General features: G+C 38.8%; 1 protein-coding gene across 4 annotated transcripts in view; it reads right to left on the bottom strand.

The window, feature by feature from the left end:
* The window catches only part of LOC131038524 (uncharacterized), a 31,348-nt gene extending 4,881 nt beyond the window's left edge, over positions 1 to 26,467 (bottom strand). The window contains exons 1-3 of one of the 4 annotated variants that reach the window (XM_057970968.2): positions 25,582 to 26,467; positions 17,602 to 17,762; positions 17,413 to 17,488 (exon numbers count right to left, since the gene is read on the bottom strand). In XM_057970968.2, the coding sequence (XP_057826951.2) occupies positions 17,413 to 17,488; positions 17,602 to 17,762; positions 25,582 to 26,283 (939 nt within the window). In that variant the 5' untranslated portion in view covers positions 26,284 to 26,467. The remainder of the gene's footprint in view (positions 1 to 17,412; positions 17,489 to 17,601; positions 17,763 to 25,581) is intronic. The other 3 variants (XM_057970969.2, XM_057970970.2, XM_057970971.2) reach the window with 3 other exon arrangements.
* Between the last annotated feature and the right edge of the window lie 387 nt (positions 26,468 to 26,854).

Here is a 26,854-nt window from a genome sequence, read left to right as displayed (position 1 = left end):
TTGTAACTACTTGAAGGGAGATGTCTTTCTTTATAGAAGTATGAAGATATATATAATACTTTTGTTTGGCGATAAAAAGTAAGTTAAGTGTGCTGTGCGTACAGGTGTGTTATTCAGAAAATATAATCAGACACAAGTGTCGCTGGGTATTGTGAAATGTAAAAAATAAAAGAAGATCTTTATGTGGAGAGTGTATGCTGCAGTAAGTGTGGAAGTGTACGCTGAATAAATAATTCTGGAAATAATTTTCAGACTGAGAGTATTTGTAATGGAATAATATATGTGTATATTATGTGGTACGTGTGAATGTTGAGATAAAGAAATACTAATATAATAATCTGAAAAGGAAAGTAGTGTTGAGTGTATGGAAATAAAAATAAAATAATATATTTTATGAGTGAGAGTGTGCGTGTGAAGATCAATCATACACAAGAAAATATACGAATATGTATATGCAGATATAAAAGAGATTTATGAATGTACACATTTGTGAATATTCTATGAGTATATTTGTGAAGACTTTATGAAGCAGAATTTAGCAGACTTATGAAGCATTTAGATTTATAAGAGTTTATAATCAGTTTTTGTGACAGATTCATGATCAGCATTGTAACAGTTTGAAAAAGGAAATTTGAGAAAAATATAATCCATCATCAGTTGGTACAGCAACATTGTAAAGGTGGAAAATCAGATATATGTGAAGTGGGTTGGTGCTCACAAAATTCAGAAGTGGGAGTTGGTGCTTCCAGTGGGTTGGTGCTCACAAAGTTCAGATTTGGGAGTTGGTGCTTCCAGTGGGTTGATGCTCACAAAGCAGAATTAGGAGGTTGGTGCTTCCAGTGGGTTGGTGCTCACAAACATTGTAAAAGAAATATACAATATACAATATTCATTTTAGTGGTTTTCTCCCTCATTGGGTTTCCACTCAAATTCTTTTGTTATTGTATTTATGTGCATAATTGTCTTGGATAACTTAATTCTATCATATTAAGAAGAAAAGTTTCATTATACTGATTCACCCCCCCCCCTCTCAGTATAATCGTGTGCTCTTCACAACTTGCTGATCATTGTGAAACTGTTGCTGCTCCATTGAGAAATCTTTCTTTTTGGGATTTTTTGAAAAAAAAATAACTTTTTTTTTGGGGATTTTTTGAATAAGACAGATCTAGCAAATCTTAAATTTGAATTGAAAACTCAACTGGTTCTATCCACAAGCAATGCTTCTTTCCTTCGCTAGTCCGATTGATAGTCCAGCGTTCACCTTCCTTTCTCTTGTGATAACTCTATCGAGTGTTGAGGATAACTCTCTACTAATCTTCCACTATACTCACCTGTTCAAAAGTTCGCATTCCGTGTATTCACTATCATGCCCTCCTCCTAGCGCCAATTATGTTGATGTGTTTTTTATGACACCTTCAAACACAGAATAAAATACTGAGTATCTTATCCTCTCTTGAATAAAGACCTCTCGGATGTTAAACAATGTGATCAAACGAAAAGACTCCAAGGTTCCGATAGTCAAGTCTTGACTTTATACATGGATTGACTCAGTGATTGTGATGTGATTTGCTGGAATCACAAGGGGACTTACATTGATACTTGAATGTGTGAATGCTCCTGGAATGTGGAAGTTTACTTAACTTTAAAAAAATATAAAAGAGATAGGGTTTAGGAAGCTAATCTAATCCTAGAATGTAAGAGACTGTGAAGGACTTAGTGAAATTCAACTAGACTTTGCTTTGCATGAAGTCCACAAAGTTTAGTGCAATCTCTTAAGGTAAGCGTATGATGTTCAAATCACTACCAAGGACATAGACACCATCAAGACGATGCATATCAATGAACAAGTAGCAATTGAAGTTAAACTTATAAAAAGTTTAGTCGACCACGCAAGATATTTCACAATCAATGAAATACTAGTAGTATGAACATAAGAAATTCACCATTAGCCATTCACAATGGCTTCCATCCATATAATCAACATGGAAAATAAACAAGAAGTAGAGACCATGCAAAATGTTCAATCAACACATTAAATTCACCATATCTTCAATAAAATTAACATGCTTCTTGCAGCAATGTCTTGACAACAATCTCCCTTTTCTCCTACTCTACTCTAGCTATTTGCTTGATATCTGCTACTTACCACTAACTATCAACTATTAACCTTTACAAATGAGGTAACTGAGCCTTATAGAGATGGCTCTTTACAATGAGTGGTTCAAATTGATTCACAATCAATGGCCGAGATTACAAGATGAAAACCCTAATTAGGGTTTGTTAGACCCATTACATAGCATTTAATGCTTGACCAATGATAAAATTACAATAAATAGGACACATGTCCTTCCTTGAATTTTTAACCAATAGATAATGAGGGTAGGTACATCAATCTTTGTGCCCACATGTGGTAGTTATCTCTTCATTGGATGAGTCGAAAGCATTGAATCTAGACGCCTTGACTCGGAATGATGTGTAGGGTGAGTTGGTGATGATTGGGCGCCATCTCAGCTACTTGTACACCCTGTAACTCATCACAAGTGTAGGTGATTCGGGCAATATCTCTTGAAACTCAACATTTCCAAGCACCTGCAGTGATGATGGAGGGAATGAGATGATGAATTGCATCATCTTGCCTGACTTGATCATCTTCTCCAATTCTCCTTCATGCATCGGGAAATCTCTTGATGTATTGGCAACAATTCTTGGATTTCTAGAGGAAATTCAAGATAGTTGTAAAATTCCTTCCTTCAGCACTTCATCTCTTATGTATGCTCTTGCATTCATCTTCATTCTATACTTCCTTCATCTTAACCTCTCATCCGTTGCAATCACCTTGAACGTATGGATCTTGTCATTAGCATTCCTTCTTGCATGATTTGATCTCTACTCTTTAAACTGTAGCGTCTTTCCTTTTGACATCTCCATGGTGTGACGTTCTTCTTTCATATCCATCAATGTGAATGCCTAGATGTGCTTGACTGATGAATGTCGAGTATTCATCGTGTATGTCAATCCGTCATCTTGCCCTAAATGTGTTTGATCCTCCATGGCATTGGTTCGCTTCCTTGTTCCCCTTTGTGAAGTCCTCTCCTTTAGGTGGTGAAGCTCCTTCTCCATTTACCATCATTGTTTGTATATCCTGGGAAAGAACACAACACTACAGAACAAAAGACTTGTGATATAAAATTAAAACAGCACTAATACTTCATCAAACAAGTCTAAAAACCCCCTTCCAAATATGGAGATGCAACTTTTGCTGGGAAAATGAAGTTTCAAATCTGTAAATGCATAGTTTCAGGTCAAGTCTGACTGTAAAATGATGTGAATTTATTTGTGATCTGCAAGTGTAATTAGCCTTCCTTAAGACTGAGCCTGACTTTGATAACAATTCGTCTATATTTGCTGGCTCACTTATTTCTGATCTGAATTTGCTTCTTCAGGTCCAATTTTATTTGCCTTCTCAGGTCTGATTTGTCTGCCACTGATTTCAGGTCTGACTTCACCTCTTAAGGGTCTGATTCTTATCTGTTTTCATTAACTTTCTAAGCCGTGGATTGAAAGTGACTTCTAAATGGGCGGACTTTTAAGGTGTCATTGACAGTGATCAGGCTTTTGGGTAGGGACTGACAGTGAGTATGAGGAGATCAAACTTTTGATAGGGCACTGACAGTGACCACAAAATGGTCGGGGTTTTCACCCCTCACTGGAAGTGTCATGTATTTGGTCGGGATTTTGGATAGGCATAGGAAGTGGTTCTTGGGTGCAAGTGGAAGTGAGACTTAAGCAGGTCAGAGATTTGAGTGCTAAGTAGAAGTGCTGATCCTTAATGATCTTAAGCACCTTTTGATCTCTTTATCAAATCAGTCCTTTGCTTGATCAGACTCTTGAATCATTCATACCCTTTTCATCAAGGCAGCCTTATCTCCTTTGAGGCATTGAGACAGCAGCACCATCATTCATCATTGATCTTCACTTCCTAGGCTGGACTTCTGGACACTAACTGGAAGTGATATCAGCATGGTCGGGGTTTTTACAGTGCACTGACAGTGGTCGGGGTTTCCACCCCTCACTGACAGTGACTCAAAGATGTCAACTTTACTTGCTCCATTAGCTTTGTTCAAGATCTTTCCACTCACTGCTAGAAGATTCCACCAATCTGATTACTTGTTTTGCTTGTAAATTGAAATCATTCCCTTTACCAGCAAACATGACTTCATGTCTTTGGGCAGATTTCTGAGGTATCACCAGCAGTGACTTGAAGTAGGTCGGAGATTTAAGGGATCACTGACAGTGACTCAAGTTGGTCGTGGATTTCAGCACCAACTGGAAATGCTGGCAAGCAGGTCGAGGATTAGGAGGGGCACTAACAGTGAACTCAAGATATCAATACAACCCACACAATGAACTCTTCAATGCCTTTCCATTCCCACCTAGCAAACTTTATCAACCTCAAATAGCATTATCCCTCAAATCATTAAGTATTTGCCAAGTATAGAGGTTCTCCTACATTGATCAGGCTTTTGATGGTCACAGGAAGTGACCTCAAGGTGGTCGGGCTTTTGGAGGGTCATTGGCAGTGAGTGAAGGCAGGCCAGAGTTTTGAGGGGTCACAGGAAGTGACCTCTCGTTCAATTTCATGGGTTGTGGCACTTACCTTACTCATTTCAAGGGTCCATCATCAACCAAGCCTCCTCATGCTTGTCTAAGCCTTCACTCTGATTGGCATTCATCAAACATCTCAATTCTTGTGACTGACCTCCACACTTGCACTCAACATATCACCTGTGACTTGATAGCATACGATGATGATCAAATGAAATGATCATTATAAATCACTCGTTACCAAGGCATTGAAAGCTAAACTAACCTCACTTCAACCCAAAGAGAGAGACATGACTTAATCAGCCTGAGACACTGCACTTCCTCAAGTAAAAGGTTAATAGCTAGAGACACTACTAGACAACCAAACCAAGACAGCTAAACTAGAAAGTGGGAAAAAGTAGGGGTCCCCATTTGCAATGGGGCGATGTGTGAAAACGTCAAAACATCTAACGCCACCTCAAATCCACACCTTATCCACATTTCAAAGATAAAAAATCTAATCCACACTCAAAACCTCCGAAAAATTCGACCCAACCTATCAAGAGACTAAGAAGCATACTCAAGGTGGAAGAAGAATCCCAAACCATATCAAGGTACTTAGTCTTCGATTACCCAAGTGTGTGCAAATGTATTCATTCTGACTCACAAGAACATTGCAACTCTCAGAATCCGTTGTGACTAGCTACGTGATTTGTCCTAACTTCAAAAGCATCCTGGATAGAGCCTCTCTGCCAGCGAGCATCTATAGCCCTAACAAGGTTATCGCTATAATCTCACAAACATTGCCAGCCAGATGTCCACAGCCCCCATGAAGTTACTCACATGTTCCCAAAGCCAAATTTTGATATTTCATTTCATTCATTTTCACTTTCTCTTTTGATTTTCTTATTTTTCTTTTGATACTATTTTTCTTTTCACACATTTTCCACAGATTGGCTCGTAAGCAATGAAGCTCACTTGAGTTTGAGAATTATAGTGGCATTGAAGCAAGATTTAAGATTTTTCACTAGCCACGACTTCACCTAAGAAACCACAATGACTTAGAGCAATAGATTAAGTGTGTAAACTATAGTAATAGAAAGATATCGGTATCAAGACACAAGAAGTGATTTCCTTTCGAGTCAAGTACGAGTCCTAACCAAATGATGAAGTTAGAGAGGAACAACTTCGGATTCAAAAGCACTTCATACATAAATGTCTAAGAACTGGACTGAACATGAGATCCAAACGTGCCAACGTGTGAGAAAATAACACAAATGCTTTTCTCACAAATGAAGGCAAAACGACTAACTCTAAAGCAAACTAAAACTAAAGCAAGCTAAATAAGCTTAAAGAAAGCTAACGACTAAACTACCCAAGCCACCGAAGAGTCAAGTCAAATGACTCAAGGCAAACTTAGAACCTGGCTCAACAAAAGCAAACTAACTAAAACCCACGAAAGGAAACCTACCTAAACTATATACAAAACTCCTAGAGTGGACATGTCTCAAAGAAGCGAAATATATACATGCCTTCACATGATTTCTCAAGATATGCAGCAAGAGCATGGTGACGGTGATGGTTCAAAGACGGGCAAACTCATCCTTAAATTCAGAGAGATAGACTCTCACAATGCAAGTCTCATACTTGGGCAAAACTCCACTCAAAATGATTAGTTGGGGTAGTAATTCATTAGGTCCATGATCTATCCATATGCAAGTTGTTTTCCCAAAACCCCCATAGTCATAATCATAACTTTCAAAATTAGGATTAAGGAAAGAGACAACTTGACATTGTTCATGCTCAAATGGAAATTCTTGCTTGCCATCCACCAGTGCATCGTCGGAAGAGAGACTATCAACTGCTTTAGGAAGTCGCCATTGGTGATGGATCATTCCACTTGCATCTTTGATATGCAATTTTTCACTCACTGTTCTTCTTGCATCCTTAGGACTAGAGCTAGCGCAACCTCAAATTTCTCATCACTCTTCACTTTCACGGCAACAACAGGTTCTCTATCTTGCATAAACCATGCATCCTTCTGAAACTCCATAAGCATATCTTCGAAAATTAGAGTCTCCTTAAATGACTGATTTTCAGAAATTTCTTCTAGTGGTTGCTCAAATACTGACATTGATGGTAGCACCAGCTCAAAGTGCTTTTCACTCTCTAGCTCTAATTGTTCACCTTCAAGGAAGCTCGATAGTTCTTCCTTAAGGATGACTTGAAGTTCTTCCTTTGATTCCTCTTCTTGTAGCAAGAATGTATACTCATTTGGATCATCATCAAGGGTAGCTTCCTCTTGGATAGTATAAAATTCATTTGCTTGTTCTTGGAATGGTGAAGTGTCGAGCGATAGTGAATCATGATGCTTCTCAAAGTCATCTATGCCTTCTACTATGTTTTCTTTCTCAATTTCCTATTAATCTTCACAAGTATCCATGTTTTGTAGAATTTCATGCCCCGATGTTACCAAGCATTGATCTTTACTGGCCACTATCCTACTGACTTGAACGTCTCCCACTGTTTCCTCAACTTCCTTGGAGACAAGGCTACCTTCAACTGTGACGTCTTGATTACTTAGCTCATTAATACCATCTTCTTGCAATTCATTCAACAAGGTAGCTAAGGTGGCGCCCAGTCATCAGCAACTCACCCTACACATCATTCCAAGTCAAGGCGTCTAGATTCAATGCACCCGACTCATCCAACGAAGAGATAACAACCACATGTGGGCACAAAGATCAATGTACCTACCCTCATTATCTATCGGTTAGAAATTCAAGTAAGGACATGTGTCCTATTTATTGTAATTTTATCATTGGTCAAGCATTAAATGCTATGTGATGGGTCTAACAAACCCTAATTAAGGTTTTCATCTTGTAATCTTGGCCATTGATTGTGAATCAATCTGAGCCACTCATTGTAAAGAGACATCTATATAAGGCTCAGTTTCCTCATTTGTAAAGGTTAATAGTCGATAATTACTAGAAAGTAGCATATAGCAAACAAACAACTAGAGTAGAGTAGGAGAAAAGGGAGATTGTTGTCAAGACATTGTTGCAAGAAGCATGTTAATTTCATTGAAGATATGGTGAATTTCATGTGTTGATTCAACATTTTGCATGGTCTCTATTGCTCATTTATTTTCCATGTTGATTAGATGAATGGAAGCTATTATGAATGGCTAACGGTGAAATTATTATGTTCATAGTACTAGTATTTCATCGATTGTGAAATATCTTGCGTGGTCGATTGAACTTTTTATAGGTTTAACTTCAATTGCTACTTGCTCATTGATATGCATCGTCTTGATGGTGTCTATGTCCTTGGTAGTGATTTGAACATCATAAGCTTACCTTAGGAGATTGCACTAAACTTTGTGGAGTTGTTGCTTTGCCATGCAAAGCAAAGTCTAGTTGAATTTCACTAAGTCATTCATAGTCTCTTACATTCTAGGATTAGATTAGCTTCCTAAACCCTCTCTTTTTTTTTTAAAAGTAAACTTCCATGTTCTAGGAGCATTCAAGCATTCAAGTATCGATGTAAGTTGCCTTGTGATTCTAGCAAATCCCATCACAATCACTAAGTCCATCCATGTATAAAGTCAAGACCTGACTATCGGAACCTTGGATTCGTCTCGTTTGATCACATTGTTTAGCATTCGAGAGGTCTTTATTCAAGAGGATAAAATACTTAGTATTTTATTCTATGTTTGAAGGTGTCATAAAAAACACATCAATAGGTTACACCTTACCTCACTCGTAAAATGAAGGGACCTCAATTCTGAAAGCCCAAAGTCTGACATTTGGAGAAAAGTCGGGGATTGGGGTCCAACATACTAAAATCCAACAAGGAACCCTTGAGGCCAGACGCTCGAAGTCCGAAAACTTGGGGCCTCCGAAGTCCAACATCCTATACCCCAAAGGCCTGACGCCCAAAGTCCGGAGACGTGGGGCCTCTGAAGTCCAACATCTAAAGACTGTCATCGGGGATCAGGGGTTGAGGGTCAAGGTTCCGACCCACCAAGTTCGAAACTCAAACCCTAGAAGCCTGATGCCCAAAAATCATCGGGGTTGCAAGCCCAAAAATCTACCCTTTTGAGGATCAAGGGTCGAGGTTCCCCATTAAATTTTTCGCACAAGAACTCAAAAGTACAAGACTCGGATCCTCAAAACACAAAAAAACTTAGAAAATATATAAGGCGAAGAAAAGGTTGTCAGGGGTCGAGGATACACCATACTTGTTCAAAAGTGAACTTCTTGATGTTCATCCTAGAACCTTGGACCCCAAAGTACTTAGGCAAATTTTTAACTATGGAAAGAAGACTTTTGGGAGTCGGGGGTTGAGGTTGCACTAGGCCTCGTTTGCACACTTAGTAACTTTGCAAGGCACAAGCCCGAACTACAACGCCCAAAACACTTAGTCATTTTCTGACATTTTGACTAAGAAACAGCATAATAGAAAGTTTGATCTAACAACAGATTTGTTCTTTTCAAACCTAGGTTGCAGGGAGACACGTCTCCGACCCTCTAGGATGCTTCTCAGTCATTGAGACGTGTCTCCCATACCGAAGACATGGTTGGAGACATCCTTACTTGCAGGACACATTCTGCCTCCTTCTCCTTCAATCTCCTTTGGCTAAAATGAAAAACCCTAAAATATAAACTGTAAAAATACGAAGAAATGATGTTGGGAAAAGAGATTGTAATAAGCCACCCCTATTTTTGGCAAGCAATTCTAATTTTTTGTTCTTTTTTCTGATTTTTTGGTTTTCTGGTGTTTTGGGGTTTTTCTGATTTTTTTGTTTTTGCAATGTTTTTTTCTAAATTTTTTATAGTTTTGGCATACAATGAAATTCGAATTGAAAACTGGAAATCAAACACTTCTAAACTATGAAATTCAACTACTTCAAATAAAAGCAAATTTTTACATACCCATTCCTTGCCTAGGGTTTGCCAGGCAACCTCAAGTTCCAACGCCCAGCTGAAAACAATTTTGGTTACCATGCAATGGGCAGCTAAAGACTGATTTTGGTACAGCCCTGACTGGAAGCGGGAGAGCAGGCTGGTACGGCCTAATGTAGTCTGACTTCTAGCCCTGAAAATGCACGTCCAACCCTTACTTTGCCCTGGAAAGGTACAGCAAGCTCCTAGGATAGTATGGCTGGTCTATGGGCCTCCAAACTTCTACAATCTACAATTAATTACTTCCAATCTGCTCTATAATATTTGTTGATCTTTGTGGTTTCTCCTTCAAACTAAAAATATTAATTCTCCTACAAACCTCTAAATGTAGTAACTTGTATGAATGCTCTTGGGTGATCTTTCACCCCTGTAAACACTCCATTCTCTGAGAGCATTTGTTTCCAAAGTCTGATATTTTTGCTGAAACGCTTGCTCTCCCCAAGAAGCCAACAAATACCCAATTTCCAATGCTCAAGAATGAATATGAAAAAGCCTCCAAAAGTCTTTTTATTCTTCCCCAAAACGCAACACCACTTTTAGGGTTGCAAGTTTTTTTTTTTAATAAAATATTTTTCACTATAATGTTTTATTATTCATTCCTCCAATGTGGTGTCCACCTCTAAGAAAATAAGATGCGACTTAAAGTCACTTATTTTAACATTAAAAAGTGACTTTTATAATATTATTAAAAATATTTTATTTCCTCGTAAAGCTTTATTTTATTTAATTAAAAACATTAAAGTAAACACTTTAAGATTTTAATTTTATTTCTGAAACCATAACCTGACCTCTTCCACTAAAAACCGATGCTACACCTAGTCCCTAGTGATGTCTAAATATAGCAGGCCAACTACCACTCTCCTAAAAATAGGAAATTATCTTTGGACACCTGAAATGGCTCATCAAGCCCCTTGCAAGGCTCCACAAGCTCCAAGTGATCAACAAGCAAACTGTCTGTCTCCTCTTTAAAAGTAGGAACCCCTCCTAAAAAATAGGAGATTGGCTCTGAGCTCTTCAAACACCATGAAAACCTCCCCAAAGGGTCACAAGACCCCTGAATGGGCTCCCTATCCACTATATTAGCCTGCAGGAACCCTATTGATAGGCTAATCGTGCTAGAAAATGATATGTGCCTAAGAAGGGAAAAATTACAGTCTGCCCTCCCTAAGATTGCTTATCCTCAAGCAACCTCAACTGGGTGTTGTAGAATCTGCTCGCTCTCCCATACCGCATCCTCAACTAGCAAATCCTTCCACTTCACCAAACACTCCTTGTTAATTCTCCTCAATCTACTCTCTCAAGTATCAGTAATGGCCTCAGGGACAAGCATCAATTTCCCCTCCTCATCAATGGGTGGTAGTGTTGTAGAAGGAACCACATTGTGCCCAATCACCTTCTTGAGGCAAGACACATGGAAAACATTGTGCACACTGCTATCTGCTACCAACTCTAACTCATAAGCCACCTCTCTAACGAGCTTGATAATCCTTAAAGGTCCATAATACTGTGGCTCAAGTTTCTCTGCTCCACTCTTCTTGAGAGTGGACTAACAATAAGGCTATAGCATCAAATACACCATGTCACCAACCTCAAATGACTGCTCAACTCTCCTTTGGTTTGCATACTGTTTCTACTAGTTTTGTGCCTTTTGAAAATTCTTATTCAAAGACCTCATGATGTCCTGGCTCTCCTAAAGAAAGTCCTTGGCGCTAGGCACCTTGCTATCTCCAAACAACAAATCCAGAAAATTGGGTGCATCATACCCATATAGTGCCATTAATGGTGACATCTAAGTAGACATGTGATAAGTAGTATTATAGCAATACTCACACCAGTGTTGCTGCCTTGCTATGTAATTTCTGAGGTATCCCTCCACCCACTTATTGACACTCTTTATTTGCCCATCAATCTGCGGGTCGTAACTGGTGCTTGGAGTAAGCTCGGTCCTACTGAGTCTGAAGTTCTCTTGCCAAAAGTGACTCATAAACTTTCTATCCCGATCACTGACAATATTCTAAGGCAACCGATGTAACTTGAATACCTCTCTGAAAAACAAATCAGCAACCTATGCTGCTGTGAATGTGGTTGTGATCGCAAAGAAGTGTGCAAACTTCATGAGCCTATCAACCACAACATAAATACAGTCCCTTCTCTCGGCTTTGGGCAAACCCGTGATGAAATCCATAGAAATACACTCCCATTTCCAACTAAGAATGGGTAGGGGCTGTAATAATCCTACCAAGAAAGAATGCTCCTACTTGTTCTACTGACAAACAAGACACTTCCTCACATTATAGAACCTCGGACTTGAGACCCTTCCAAGTGAAACGCTCCTTGATCTGCCTGTAAGTTTTAAAGTATCCTAGGTGCCCTGCCATGGGAACATCATGAAAGGCCCTCAATATCCTCCTCTTCATCTCAGATCCTGGTACCAAAAGAATCCTTCCCTTGTAAATAATAAAGCCCATTAACAACGGAATATATGTCATCATGCACTGTACCATCAATGATGCTTGAGGCCACTAATCCTTGGCATACTCGACTGAAATCCACTCTCTCCAATCAGCTATAACCTCTCCAAGGGAGCATAAATGTGGTCTCATCAATAACGCATCAACAACTATATTCTTCTTACCTTTGACATAAACAATGTCAAGCCTGCAGCTTACTCACCCACTTTTGTTGCCGATCATTGAGGTGTCGTTGATAAAGGAAATGCTTCAAGCTATTATGATTTGTCTTGACTACAAACTTATTGCCCACAAGGTACTGCCTGAACTTAGCCAATGCATGCATAATGGCTAACATCTCCTTATCATAGATGTTGTAGCTCCTCTTTGCACCCCTCAATTTCCTACTCTCGAAAGCTATTGGGTACTTATCTTGCATCGGTTTTGCGCCAATACCCTCTCTTGAAGCATTGCATTGTAGCTCAAATGGCCTAATGAAGTCAAGTATAGCAAGAACTGGACATGAGCTCACTAACTGCTTAAACTGGTCAAAACACTGTTGTGCTTGCTCTGTCCAAATGAAAGCCCGCTTCTTCGTCAAGTTTGTGAGAGGTGCTACCTGTTGTGAGAACCCCTTGACGAAGCGTCTATAAAAACCACATAGCCTAGAGAATCCCTTAAGTTGGGTGAGATTCTTAGGTGGAGGCCAATCGACAATAGCCTAGATCTTATCCGGATCAACCCTAACTCCCTCTGAACTGATAATATGCCCCAAGTAGAGCAACTCTATCATCCCGAACTCGCATTTGGACTCCTTGGCATACAAGGACTCCCTCTCCAATATGCTCAACACCTCTTCAAGGTGTCCCAAATGCTCATCCCAAGAATGACTGAAACCCAGTATGTCATCAAAGAAGATGAAGACAAACTTCCTCAACTGATGCTGGAAAACCCTGCTCATACTGGAATGAAAAGTAGTTGGCAAAATGGTTAAGCCAAACAGCATAACCAGAAACTGAAAGTGCCCACAATGGCATCGGGAAGTTGTCTTCTCCACATCCTCCTCTCTCATCTAAATCTAATGATAACCGGATCTCAAATCAATCTTGGAGAAGTAACGTGCTCCATGTAACTCATCAATCAGCTCATCAATACGAGGTATGGGGTACCAGTTCTTGATTGTCTTCTTGTTCAGGGCACGGTAGTCAATGCACATGCAAAGAGTCCCATCCTTCTTCTTGACCAATACAACTACTGATGCAAATAGACTCTTGCTAGGTCGAATGTTACCCATCTCAAGCAGATCCTTAATTGTTTTCTCTATCTCATCCTTAAGCCCCTTAGGATACCTGTATAGGGTGATAATAACAGGTTTGGAACCCTCCTCCAACTCAATAATATGCTCTATGCCCCTATCAGGTGGTCTCCTAGGTGGCATAGCACTAAACACCTTATTGTGTTTAGTTAAGAGTTCCTGGATATCTAGTGGATAATCCTGCTTTTGTTGCTCCTCTGCTGTAGGCATCACCATACACTCTGCAGCCCACTCTACCTAGTCATATTTGATCAATCTCTCCATCCTCCTCAAAGAAACTACACGAAGACTCCCATCTGACATCCCCCTCAAAACATGTTTCCTACCATTTACCTCAAACTTCATTTCCATTGTCCGCAAGTTGAGGTAAAACTCCTTAATTGCATGAAGCCACTTCATGCTCAATATAACATCCATCTCACCCAAACTAACAACATAATAATCAGCCTGGAACTCATAATCATTCAGCTGCATGGTGAGATTGAGAATCCTTCTAGTGCACGTGAGAGTGAAGCCATCAGCAACTCTCACTCTAAAGTTCTAAACCCCTCAAACTCTTTTGTCTTAAACCCACACCTAGCCACAAGCCCCTCATCAATGAAGTTATGTATGGCACCCATATCAAGCAAAGTGATCACTAGTTGTCCTCCCAAGACTCCTGTCATCCTAAAAGATCCCTCTTTCTGGATGCTAGAGAGATGTGCTATGGGTACCTTTATTAGAAACTATGGCAGGGTCAAATAGAAGCCAAATAATATTACACAAGAATAATCTGTGCTTCCTTATCTTTCTTTAAATACACATTACATATATATAGGGTTTGTAGATCCTATATTATAGGAACCATCCTGAAAATGACTCCATGTCTGGTTGAATATCGCAAAATGACTGGATGTGAAACCAAATGCAATAGCTGGTAATCACAGTGATCCGATGTCAAGGATATTGTTCTGTGTGTGTCACTATTCCGTGTATAATTCTGCTATGAAGAAATGACCGCAGATATAAGAAGCTGTGATCACCTTGCCCAAACTCAATAGTGGTCTTGATCTTTGACTGCAGGCGAACTTGGGTCTGGGAGTAGCGATTGATATATCGAAGCTTCCACTCTATAATGAATGTCACTAAGAATCCAGGAGGTGTAGCCAATCTTACACAGATGCTGCTATCGATCTCCAAAGCTTAATTTCTGATTGCTACAAGATTCAAGGCATTCAAAATGCCCATATTCCCTCCTACTTATCTAGTTACTAAATAATAGGCCCATAGAATAGCGTAGCTCTGATACCATATTAGAAAGTATGGTAGAGTCAAATAGAAGCCAAATAATATTACATAAGAATAATCTGTGCTTCCTTATATTTCTTTGAATACACAATACATATATATAGGGTTTGTAGATCCTATATTATAGGAACCGTCCTAAAAATGACTCCCTAATATAATTGAATTGTTTCAACAACTCAAACAAACTACCCAACAATGTAACTAATAATAATATTAAGTTGTTTTTCAACAACTTAATATTCATAACATTAATTTAAATACTCACATAATTTATAATTCCTAACACTTATGTGAACACTAATTCCCAACAACCTTATCCTCGGGTTCCTTTTCTAAGTCTCCAAGTACATTCTCCACCTCATATTCCTCAGGATCAAATTATTGTTTTGAAATTTCACAAGTAGTTTCATCCTCATAATAGTATTCCATTAGATTGGCTTTGCCCTTCATAGGGCACTTATGACCCGGTTCACAAGGACCCTTGCATTTGAAGCATGATTTCTTTTTCCTCAAGTCATTTAGGGTCTCATCATTGAGTTTGGTGCTGATAACTCCTGCTGATCAGAAGCTTTATGCTGAAACTTATCTTTGGAGGAGGTAAATGTCTTGGACTGAAATTTGTTCTTTGGGGCAGCACGCTCCATGTTTCGTGCCTTCCTCATGGCCTCCTACAGATTGGGTGGGTCAAATGCTCTGATCCATCCGCGTAAGGGCTCCATCAATCCCTCACTGAATAGGATCACAAGTCTCCTCTCTGTGATACTGGGAACCATCACAGATAGCCTATGAAACTCTGAAATGTAGGACTCCAAAGAACCATGCTGTCTAAGTTGGGCAAACTCCCTGAAGTACATAGCTGGATCTTTCATGTCAAACCGTTCAATGAGTCTATTTGTGAACTCATCATAGGTAGTGATCAAATTGTGCCCCAAAGTGACTAACCTGTGATACCACCACTCATGAGCTAGACCATCAAGGTGTAAGGTAGCAAATCTAATTGCCTCTTCCTCAAGCATAGATCTCAAGGAGAGGTAATTGTCTAATTTTTGTACCCAGGCACGTGTTGAACACCTATCACTGCCATCAAAGTGTTCCAACATTATTTTACTCACCCTGTTCGAAGTCTATCTGACCTTGAGTCATCTTGATCTCTGTCCTGCCGGCTGCACCTGTCCTATGCCTCTTCTGTTCATGAACTGCTCCAAAGTCAACATCTCACAGATCTCAAATGGTAGAGTCATATACAATGTATAATTTGATCTAATCTCCTCAACCATAGGGACTGGCGGTTCTTGCCTCTAAAACTGTGGAGTCTCTACATGCGAAGGTCGACTGTAGGGGTCTGGGCACTAAGCCAGTAGTGGATCTCCTACTCTTCGTAGCATATTGATCATTCATCCTGTGGCACTCACTCTCTCCTGAATGAAGCGGAACCCTATTATCATTAAGCTTGGATAACAGCTGCGACATCATGTCCATCATATTATCAAATTTTCTCTCTGCTTTGGTATTTGGACTTTTAGATCCAACTCGTCCTTTGCCCCTTTCTACAATTGTCTAGAAATACTATCACTGTCACTAGATGAGCTTCTGTGTAAACCCAGAATCCCTGAAGTGGTTTCACCTTCTGGAATGTAATGTCCCGTTTTAGAATAGACAGAGATATTTAGACAATAACTTCAACTTCCCACACTTATTTTATCGAACACTTACACTTAGACCCGATAATAGAAATTATGAGTGATATCAATTGCTGTTTCTGATGTAAATGATATAAATATATGCAAGATGATATGGATATCAATATATTTAATAACAATATCTGATGTAACGATGAAACATGTTATGGATAAGCTGTTCTCTATCACTTATAACGATAGTATGATAATAATATGTCTGATATACACGATATGAGTGAAAACTATGAATATTGTTTGCAGCAATGTGTTGCTATATCTGATAGGGCAATGTAATTATGCAAAGTATAATATCGCTATGAGTGATAGGGCAATGTAATTATGCAAAGTATAATATCGCTATGAGCGATAGGTCGCTGTTTCAGATTCTGACTTAGATGCTTACAAATTCAAATATAGATGCTGTTCCTGAATGCCTTTTGATACATGCAATCACGTGGTGCTGTCTCTGATATGCACGATATTACTTGCAACCAATAATGTGCCTACGGCATTGCTCACTGAGAGCGATCCAAACTGGATGATAAACAAGATACAAAATCTCCATCGTGCCCTCTTGGTAATGAAGAGATTGTCCATATATATGGATACAATCGATTAATGGTGTTGTCTATTCAATTATAGAGACATGTCTATCATAATCGCATCTCTTCATTAAACTAACCGATTATTGTTGTTAGTTAATGTGATTGGTTTGTTCTTCCTTAATCATGATCGATATCATCACTAGTTGTGAGCATTGCAACACTGGACTAAGAACATCTCTTAGTCGGTCCAAAGGGTTTTAAATGTGTAATGTTAAATAATAAAAATGGAAGGCCTCAAATTATACAAAGGTGAAACACTTTAAACTGGAAGGCCTGTGGGTTTTACAAAAGTGAAACCCTTCATACAATGTGTATATGGGCACTCAATGTTCACTAAGTAATAATCCCAATTTTCTTTTTCATAGATATTCCAAAGAAAACAAACATATATCACATTACCAAACAAGATATATGTATTTTTATAGAAGGGACAAGGCAATTAAAACAAATCATGAAAAAAAGAATTAATAACTATGAGCCCCCATAGTGAAATGAAATGCATTTATTTTTTGTTTTGAAGCCTACAAATGAAATGCTCACCAATAGCACCTGCCATGGAGGAAGGCCCCAAATCGCACAAAATGATTTCAGTATTTCATTACTGCACATAACAAAGAAAAAGCAGAAGAGCTTGTCATTACAAATAGATATAAACAATACAAAAAATCACCTTCGCACAAATAATTCAAAGAAACAAGAAGGGTAGGGACAAACTAGTGATTTGTAGAATTTATAACTTCTGAAGTTGACTTCCCAGTTTCATCCATTTCTAAATTCCTTAAATACTGGAACTTGTAATTTCTGAGTTCTTCCAGCAATTCATTAAGCTGTGACTGATCTCCTCGTGCTATAAGTGCTTGCCGTATTCCTCTTTCCTATTGAAGCATAACTCATCAGTTCTGTGCAAGGAACATACAAGAAAAATTATGTATCACAATGAAAGCAGTGGTTAATCAATGAAGACTCAGTCAGAATCTCCTTTCAAAGAAAAGTAAAGAGCACATCAAATTTTGCTCACTCGGAATTCAATAATTCAAAGAGCTCACATACCTAAATATGACAGAAGCATGGTCCAAAAAGCTGTGTTGTAATTGTAAATGGGGTACATTCATATAGAGGAGACCAAAGTTCAAATTCCCTCAGTATGTCAAGGCAGACTACAGCCCAAAGAACACACTATGCACATGGGCAGTAAAGCCGGCCATGTGAAGGCAGCCTACACATGGCTAGAGAATTGGTAACCTTGTTTGTGTACCCAATTTGTCTGGGCCCAATGATTGAATAATTAAGAAAAGTATTAAGAACAAACAACTTATTCTTCATGTCATTCAAGAGTTAAAACAGGGAAGGCAAGCAACCCGCTCTCCATGTTATGTCAGAGTAAAATACAAAAGACAGACAACCTCCTCTTCATCTTCTGTAAATGGGCATCAGCTTTAAGGTCTGCATTGCATTTGCTTAGATCCAAGAAAGTTAAATGCATATTTGTACACTAGATATAGCTCGCTGAAGCATAGGTGAGCTTACTCTGGTATTTATGAGTTAAATGCATATTTGCACACTATATATAGCTTGGCGAAGCACAGATGAGGTTACTCTGGGCTATGTAAATGGGATTTCAGTTAAGCCAAGTTATATCTACAGAAGATTGCCCATAAGAAAATAGCCAAAACAAGATGGCCAGAATTCCATCATTGTGAAACCATTCAGGAACCCAAACAACTAAGGCTCCAGAGTATGATGGCATGCCCCATGTAACATCCACATAAAAAGGAAGCCCAAAACAAATTTGAACCATACACATAAAAAAGGAAACACAAAACAAGTTTAGGGGATAAAACCTGGCCTCGAGGAATACCGACTTGAAAACAAAAATAATAACAAATGCTCTTAGGTACTTTTGTGCTAAGGGGGTCCCCATTTCCTTATAATTATTAGCCACGTACATGAGAAAGAGTGTCATTAGTGTAGTGATTACTCATGCCAGTCATCTTGACATAGCTTGAGCATAAGCGATTAAAATCCAAAAAAACAAATTACAAATGTAATTAAAGCAATCTCATCAAGCTCAATACCCTTGGTTTCAACGCTTTTCATTTTGGATTAGCTTGATATTTTTTATTCAAACAATGCTATAATGTTAATACAGCATGCATCTACAAGATTTGCCTTGCAAGATGCAACAACTAAGTCATAAGTGTAACAAACTGCAACTTTTAATAATCCATAGCAAATGTGTTAGGAAATGAGTTGAGGTTGCTGGTAACAGGTCAGTAAAGGGTCCATTATTACCAACAAATGATTTTGTGGGAAAAAAGCCTTATGCAGATGATCTGAGCACAACCTCACAAGTCAAGATCATTAGCACAGGCATTGTGCAACCTATCTATGCACAATGCTAGCACACAACCACACAGCATTGCTCACACACAACTGCACAACCTCTTTGTGTGTTCATGGAAAACTATCTGTGACATCATGTACCACTACATGTTTTCAAGCAAACCTCATATATCACTGCACATGCTCAATCAGACCATGTGTGCAACACTTAGAGTCATCTGCACCACAAGAAACACCACCCCTATATGTCCAACAGCTAGCAGCATCCATGAAACTAGAAACACCAGCATTTAGGTACAACACCTGGCAATATCTATGCCCCACAACCATATGCATTAGACACATGTTAGCAAGGACATGGCACAAGTGTACCACAACCACCTATCCCCAACAAAAATGGGTCATTTTTGGTACGAGGATGTCCTTGGAGTTGGGACACATGGACGAGGACAAAACATGCCCCTAGCACTCCCTTATTAGAATAATATCTTTCTCTTTGTGTTATCAATGGTCATTTAAGTTGTTTCTAATTTCGCCTCTAGTTAACGATTGTTTCTTTTAGAAACATCGTCTTTGTAATTCTATTTAAAAGAGCTTTGTCTCCTTGATTAATTGAACAACATCAGTTCTTTGAAATCCATTGCGTGTCTTGCACTATTTTATGGTATTAGAGCCTTGGTTAATTTCGAAATAATTTTTCAATTAAAAATTTTTAACAGTTTTTTTTGAAAAATTTCTTTGTTTATTCGAAATTGCTACTTTGGCAGTTCGTTTTGGCTGCAGCTGCTAGGGTTTTCTCGCTATTTTCTGCCCTCTCCCACGACCCGTCTCTCCTGCATTTCACACAACCACGCGACGTGTTTTTTTCCCGCCTGCAGATATTTTTCTGCCATTTTTGGACGGAAATCTGCATTTTCGGCTAGGGTTTTGACCCTCCAGATTCAGTCAAAAAAAATTTCTGAGCACAGATTCGTGGTGGGTTTTTCGAGATCTCAACTAGGTCGTCATCAGAATTTTCGGGGTGCCTCGATTTTCGAGCCAGCGGATCCAGATTCCGACAGCAGATTCGTTCTGGGTTTTTTGCAAAGATTTTTGGGTTGTCTTTGGATTTTTCGGGGTTAGCTGGAATTTTTTTCTTGAAATTTGTGTCCGCCATATTTCATTTTTGAAGTCTGTAACTACATCTGCCTCTGTTTTTGCATTGGGATTCGAATTTTTTGAATTCTGTGCCAGCACCTCTTCTCAGTTTTTCGTTTTTTGTGCATTGGGAAACATGCAAGATGGCGTCATTGACCAACTTGATGTTGGAAGGCAGTTAGGTTTTGTGCACTTAGCATCTTCTCAGTACCTCGTTTTTCGTGCCTCGAAAAGCGTGAAGATGGCTTATGGGCATCGATGTTTGTTTCAGTTTTTAATTTTTTTTTACCTAAAAAAAATTCTGATGGGTTTTAATATTTTTTCCCTTGAAAAAATCTGTGGGTTTTAATAATTTTGTCCTCAAAAATTATATGTGGGTTTTTAAATATTTTGTTACTGTAAAAAAAAAAAAAAAAAAAAAATCATGAGGGTTTATGACTTTTTCCTCAAAAATTGTACTTTGCTGCAGTTTGTTTTTCGTCGCACCTGGAGTTGTTGTGCGAACATCTACACTAGTCTCTTGTTTGCAATCTATTTTCGGGCATCTTGCTCATCTGCAATAGTTTGGAGGGTTTGCCGATTTTTTCCTCAAAATCATGACAGCTGTTCTTGGTGTCTCTGGTTATAGGGAGGGACAGTTCTCCAACATCAAGTTGGACGGTTGGTGTTGTTGTATCTCCAAAAGTTCTGCAGTTTCTGGGAGGGTTGGTGGCAGACTCGTCTCAAGTGGCAGAGTTAGTGGCAGGCTCTTGTCTTTTGTTGCAGCGTGTTCTGAGAAGAAGGGGGCAACCTTCTCTGTTATTTCTCTTGGTAGTTAGAACAATGACCATTAAGGGAGGGTATTAGAATAATATCGTTCTCTTTGTGTTATTAATGGTCATTTAAGTTGTTTCTAATTTTGCCTCTAGTTAACGATTGTTTCTTTTAGAAACATCATCTTTGTAACTCTATTTAAAGGAGCTTTGTCTCCTTGATTAATTGAACAACATCAATTCTTTGAAATCCATTGCGTGTCTCGCACTGTTTTATCCCTATCACCACCTGCAAGTGAAAATGTCTTGTGTGTGCCCCATTGTAGTGAACAACGGCTAGACATCCCTTAACCATCCCATGAACTTTGGGGAGTCCCCATGCCAACCAAAATTTATCTATGTCATGATAATGATTTTTTATTTGCGTCCAAGATTTGAACAAAGAAACAACATGATGGCATGAACAAACGGTTGACATTGGATGGAAAAATTAATATTTAGATGGTATTGGAGGCAAAACAGACTACTAAAACAATTGTTGTTTTTAATAGTTACACGCCTCAAAGTTAGCTTAGACTTGGCAAGCTGATTTTTTACCCTAACTAGGACTTGAACTTGGACTCGGCACTCAAACTTGGCCATGATTCGGCAAGTCGGAAAAAGCATAAAATATAGAGATTTCTAAGGATTTAAAACTTGTATAATGCACCCTTCTGTAAATAAGCTTTAAAGAACATAATAAACTAATCAAATAGAAGCTACTTTGATCACTTACACAAGTATACATCGATCAAGAGTATAAAAGCATATTTTATCTTAAGGAAGAAACATTTTTAGATATATATAATATAAATACTGTCAAATGTACACAAAACTCATAGATTATGAAATTCATGGCATCAAAACATATACCAAAACTAAAAACATAAGTATATGGCTCAAACAGGCTTGCATCACTCATCCCAAAATCCATAGCTATATGACAAGTCCTACACCAACGACTAGGATAGGTGCTCAATGATGATATGGCCACAATATCTACCTATTTATCAATGAGACCAACATCAAAGGATTTTTCTTGTGCACTATCCTCCTCTACCATGGCTACTACCTTTGCCTCTAGATCTGTTAAAGAAACCCATGCAAGGTCCTCATCACTAAAGACAAGATCCTCAACCTTAGTGTTCTTATCTAACCATGAATCAACCTCCTCTAGAGTGATGGGAGATAAGTTTGTGCCCAATATGTGTCTGTGGCAAAGGCAAAGGTTGTAATGAGTATAAAAAAGATCATTTAACATTTGCATTGACAACTTGTTGCACTTCTTGGAGTGTTTGTGCTCAAACATACTCTGATTGTGTTCGCATCTTGAAGCATTGCATGATTAGCTCAAGACATGAATGCCAAGCCTCTAAAGGTTTGGCACCTTAGCACAAAACCCTTCCCACCATGCATATAAAATAAGAAAAAAAAGATTAACATAAAAAAGAATATATATATTATGCCCTTGATAGACTTATCATATATTCCAATCATAAGATACTTCATTTTTTGCACACAGCAAGTTGAAGAATGCACGCAACATGAAGTGGATGAAATATTTGCTGTAGTTCCATCTAATGATCAAGCATAAAAAGGAAGGACAATAAGGCAGTGGATAGCCTTAGTTGTCCAATCGTCCATGCACTCATCTAGTGTTGGACTTGCATGACCACAATTTCTCTAACTAGGAAAACATCTATCTAACAAATGTAGATTTTGCGCAAACCTTCACGGCACTTGTGCAAGGTAAAGAGATCAACAAATCCTACTTGTCTAAACAGTTCCTCTACAAACTCAGACACCTCCGTATCCTAGAAGCCACATATCACCTAGAAGGCACATATCACCACCAACTCACTTGGTAGCCACATTACACCAAAATGGCTAGACACTTCAACATTACCAAGACATTGGCAATATTACAACAACATTTCTCTTTGCCTCATACGCACATAGACATTGAGCGCCACGTCAAATCTTGCATTCCCTATTTCATCAACAAATGTACAAACAAGAAGCTCAAGCTTTATACCCCTCTATAAATACCAACAAAGCCTTGGGAGTTCATCAACATGGATTTCTTGAGTGAACTACCCATGAAAATGCATCAAAATGATTATAAATTTTTGTTGTAGTGGACAAATTCACAAAGATGGCTATCATGGTTGCCTATAAGAAAAGCATCACTACACCAAAAGTCACACGCCTTTTCTTCAAAAATGTTTGGGTTTATTTTGGCTTATCAACATCCATTGCATTTGACTATAACCCAAGGTCTATTAGCCACTTTGGGCAAAATTTGACAGCAATGTTAGATACACAAGTGGATAGATAGACAACTTCCGTCTATAGACATATGGCAAAACAAAGGTTGTCAATTGCACACACTTGTGCACATTCAACGTGTCCACGACAACACTCATCCACACACATGAGATGACAATATGCTTTACATCTAGCATGACTATAACAAAGTGCTTCACAGCTCAATGGAGCACAGTCTTTTCCAAACCCATCTTGAGTTCCAACCAACAATATGCCTGGACATATCCTACTGCACTCCATCAACATTGGTTTGTCATGAAAACAAGAATGAGAAGTAGATTAGGCATAGAAGTTTCAACAACACATTTAAAGTGTATACCAACAGATACTATTGTGCTAGCAACAAAAATATAAAGAGTGACATGGCACACACTGCTACACCTCACTTATTCAAGTCCATGGCTAAGTTTGATTGCACCTTCAAAAAAAAGTAAAAACGCTTCAAGGGTTCACACAGGAAGATGAAACCTCTACACTATGATCCATACACCTTTTTAAGTGCAGCTGATGTGAATTCATTTGTTCTCAGTCTTCCACAATACTTGGGCCTACACCCAGTATTCATCATGAAATTCCTTAAGCCATATTTTCCTCCATTACTAGAGCCCGCAACTCAAAATCCTTCATACTTGGATCCTATGCATTTGCATACAAATGTGAGGGATTGAATCATTATGACACCACAACCACTTATACTCACCAGATGCACATCAATTGTTTCATGTAGTCAAAACTTGAGCAGTATGCAGATCAGGCTAAGTGGCACAATCTTCAGCAACTCCATGCATAGCTTCCCAGCTCACTAAAGATGTGATGGGAACCGTTGCTCCTCAAGAAAGGCATATATTTCAAATGCAGCCTTATGTACCGGCTTCGTTAGCACACTCGGCAGTCGGCACCACACAACCTCTTCACACAAAATGCCCATGTGTGACCATGAAACATGCTCACGTTCATAGTTCATGTACAACTATTGTGGCATCATGAACCACCACACAAGTTCAAACAGAACTTGTGTGACTGCACATGCTCAAGCAATCCTTTCAGGTGTGACACCTGGAGGTATCTACACTACAAGAAATGCCACCATACACGTACCACAGTAAGTAGCATCTATACTACAGGAAATACCACCATACACGCACCACACTAAGTAGCATCTACACTACAGGAAATACCACCATTCGAGTACAAACACCTGACAATGTGCATACCACACATGCCATGAGACCATATGCGTTGGACAAATTTCAGAAAGGATGTGGTGCATAGCTGTTGGCCATCTTTGTAATTCGTGTATTTATACAAGCACTGTACAACTTGTACAGTTAGAAAGGAATTACACGATAGATACAGAATGGCATTACATCATGGAATGTGCAGCTTACAAGGATATTTGGATCAACTATGTTGAGATGCTAAATGTGAACACCTTGAGCAATCTTTTTGAAGAAAAAAGAATAAAAAGAGTTGCAGATTTTCTTGATCAAGATACACAATAGAAGATCTAAAATGCGAAGGAAAAGAAAGTTTAGTAGACATAATGTTTTGAACTCTGCATACTTTACTTTGCCGGCTACCCATGAGTCCCCTAGGACTGTTTGGCCTCGTGGACATTCATTCATTCATACCCTGATACTCTGTAGATATTTGATCTGTAGATATTTGGTCCATTCTTGCTTTGAATTAAGTGTCTTACATTCACAAGAAGCCTTCCGTGCATTAACATGTGTATTTTGTTGATTGTTTCTCACCTCCTCTTTCATATTCTATAATCTTGTTTGTTATCTATTAATAAGCGAGATTGTCCTCCGGATCACCTAGCCGGATGAAAAATGAAACAGAGAAAAAATGCTGGTTTTTCATGTCCGATTGTGTTTAAAATGTGATTTTGCAAATAAAATTGGGCTTAAATCACGATATCTGATCAAATAGTAATCTGGATTTGTGCCGAATCTGAAAAAAATTGACCGCCAGACCAGTCCGAGAATTAATAAATTGAAATTGTTTACCAGATATTTGCTACCATGTGAAAGCTTTAAAAAAATTGCATTATCATGTAATATTCTTAAAAGAAAGCAGAGGATAAGCATACCTCGAGATAGCGGACGAGCGCAGGGGAACTGGGTGTGATACTCCAGGCCTTCTGAGAAGGTGTAGATTGAGCAGTGTAAGCGTTAGTGCTGGTGTTTATGGAAAACCTTTCCCTTTCTCTTCTGGCTTGAGCCATCATCTTCTTGGCTCTAATCTTCTCCATGTACTTGTCTCTCGCACTGTCCCCTCTCCCCATCACCTCTTCCAGCATCTGCTTCTTCGCCAGTCTTCCCTTGCTCTCTGTCAAAATCTTATCTTGCAATCCAGGAAGATTGTGAACCCCCAACCTCTGCGCCACCTCAGAAGCGGTCACTGCACTAGAGCAAGAAGTACCGGTACTGGTACTGGTACTAGAACTAGTAAAGGCGGGGATAAGATTGCTCCAATCTCTTCGCCCATCAGACACAGATGTAGAAGCAATTGGAGAAATTGCGTTTGAGGGTGCCCTCTGAATAAAGCAGAGCATGTCATAGATGACGCCCTTTATCGGAAACCTGGTGCTGCCGTTGCCCAGGGCTGCTGTAGAATATCTCTGGTAGACATCATTCACATCTGCGCCGCGCCACCTCTCCAAAGGCCGATCGACACCCATCAACTGACAAATGAGCTCCTCGAACACCGAACGAATGGACGACACGGATATCACAGACCAATCTACATCTAAAAACTGTGACCTCCCCTTATTTATCTTCATTTTGGCCATTCGCAACCCACAGATACGCTCCCAGTCTTCTTTTTTTACTGATCAAAGCGTGTCCCCCGCCCCTAAGGAAATTGGTTTTCTCTCGCATCCAGACATTCAATTTGCAATCTACCCGACCCCTCCCTCGTTTCTCTTGATTCGAAGAATTCAAAGTTTCAACAAAAGAACTCAATGCTATTTACTGGCTATAATTAATTTTTAGTTGTTATTGGTGATTTATTTGGTTTGTGAAAATGAATTCCTATAAACAATTGTAGTCATAAATTTTATATATTTATATTAATTTTTATTTAACTTCTGGTTTTTTAAAGATATTATCTTTATATTTATTATTATATAGTGAAATGGAAGACACTTTTAGTTAAGTTCTTTTTCTTTCTTGATCTTTAACTATTCTTGTTTGTTCTATCTTACACATATTCTTATACACTTTGTCTTTATCTCTATTTGATTCACATATATTCCTATTACTTATATCACTTATGAGTATCAATTTTAGTTCATATTATTCCACACATATTTCCATTATATTTCACACTCTTAGCTCCCACTTTTCCCTCTTTATATAGCC

Source organism: Cryptomeria japonica, chromosome 10 (genome assembly GCF_030272615.1).
Source record: "Cryptomeria japonica chromosome 10, Sugi_1.0, whole genome shotgun sequence".
NCBI lineage: Eukaryota > Viridiplantae > Streptophyta > Pinopsida > Cupressales > Cupressaceae > Cryptomeria > Cryptomeria japonica.
The sequence above is the reverse complement of the archived record's forward strand: the minus strand, read 5'-3'. Positions and strand labels throughout refer to the sequence as shown.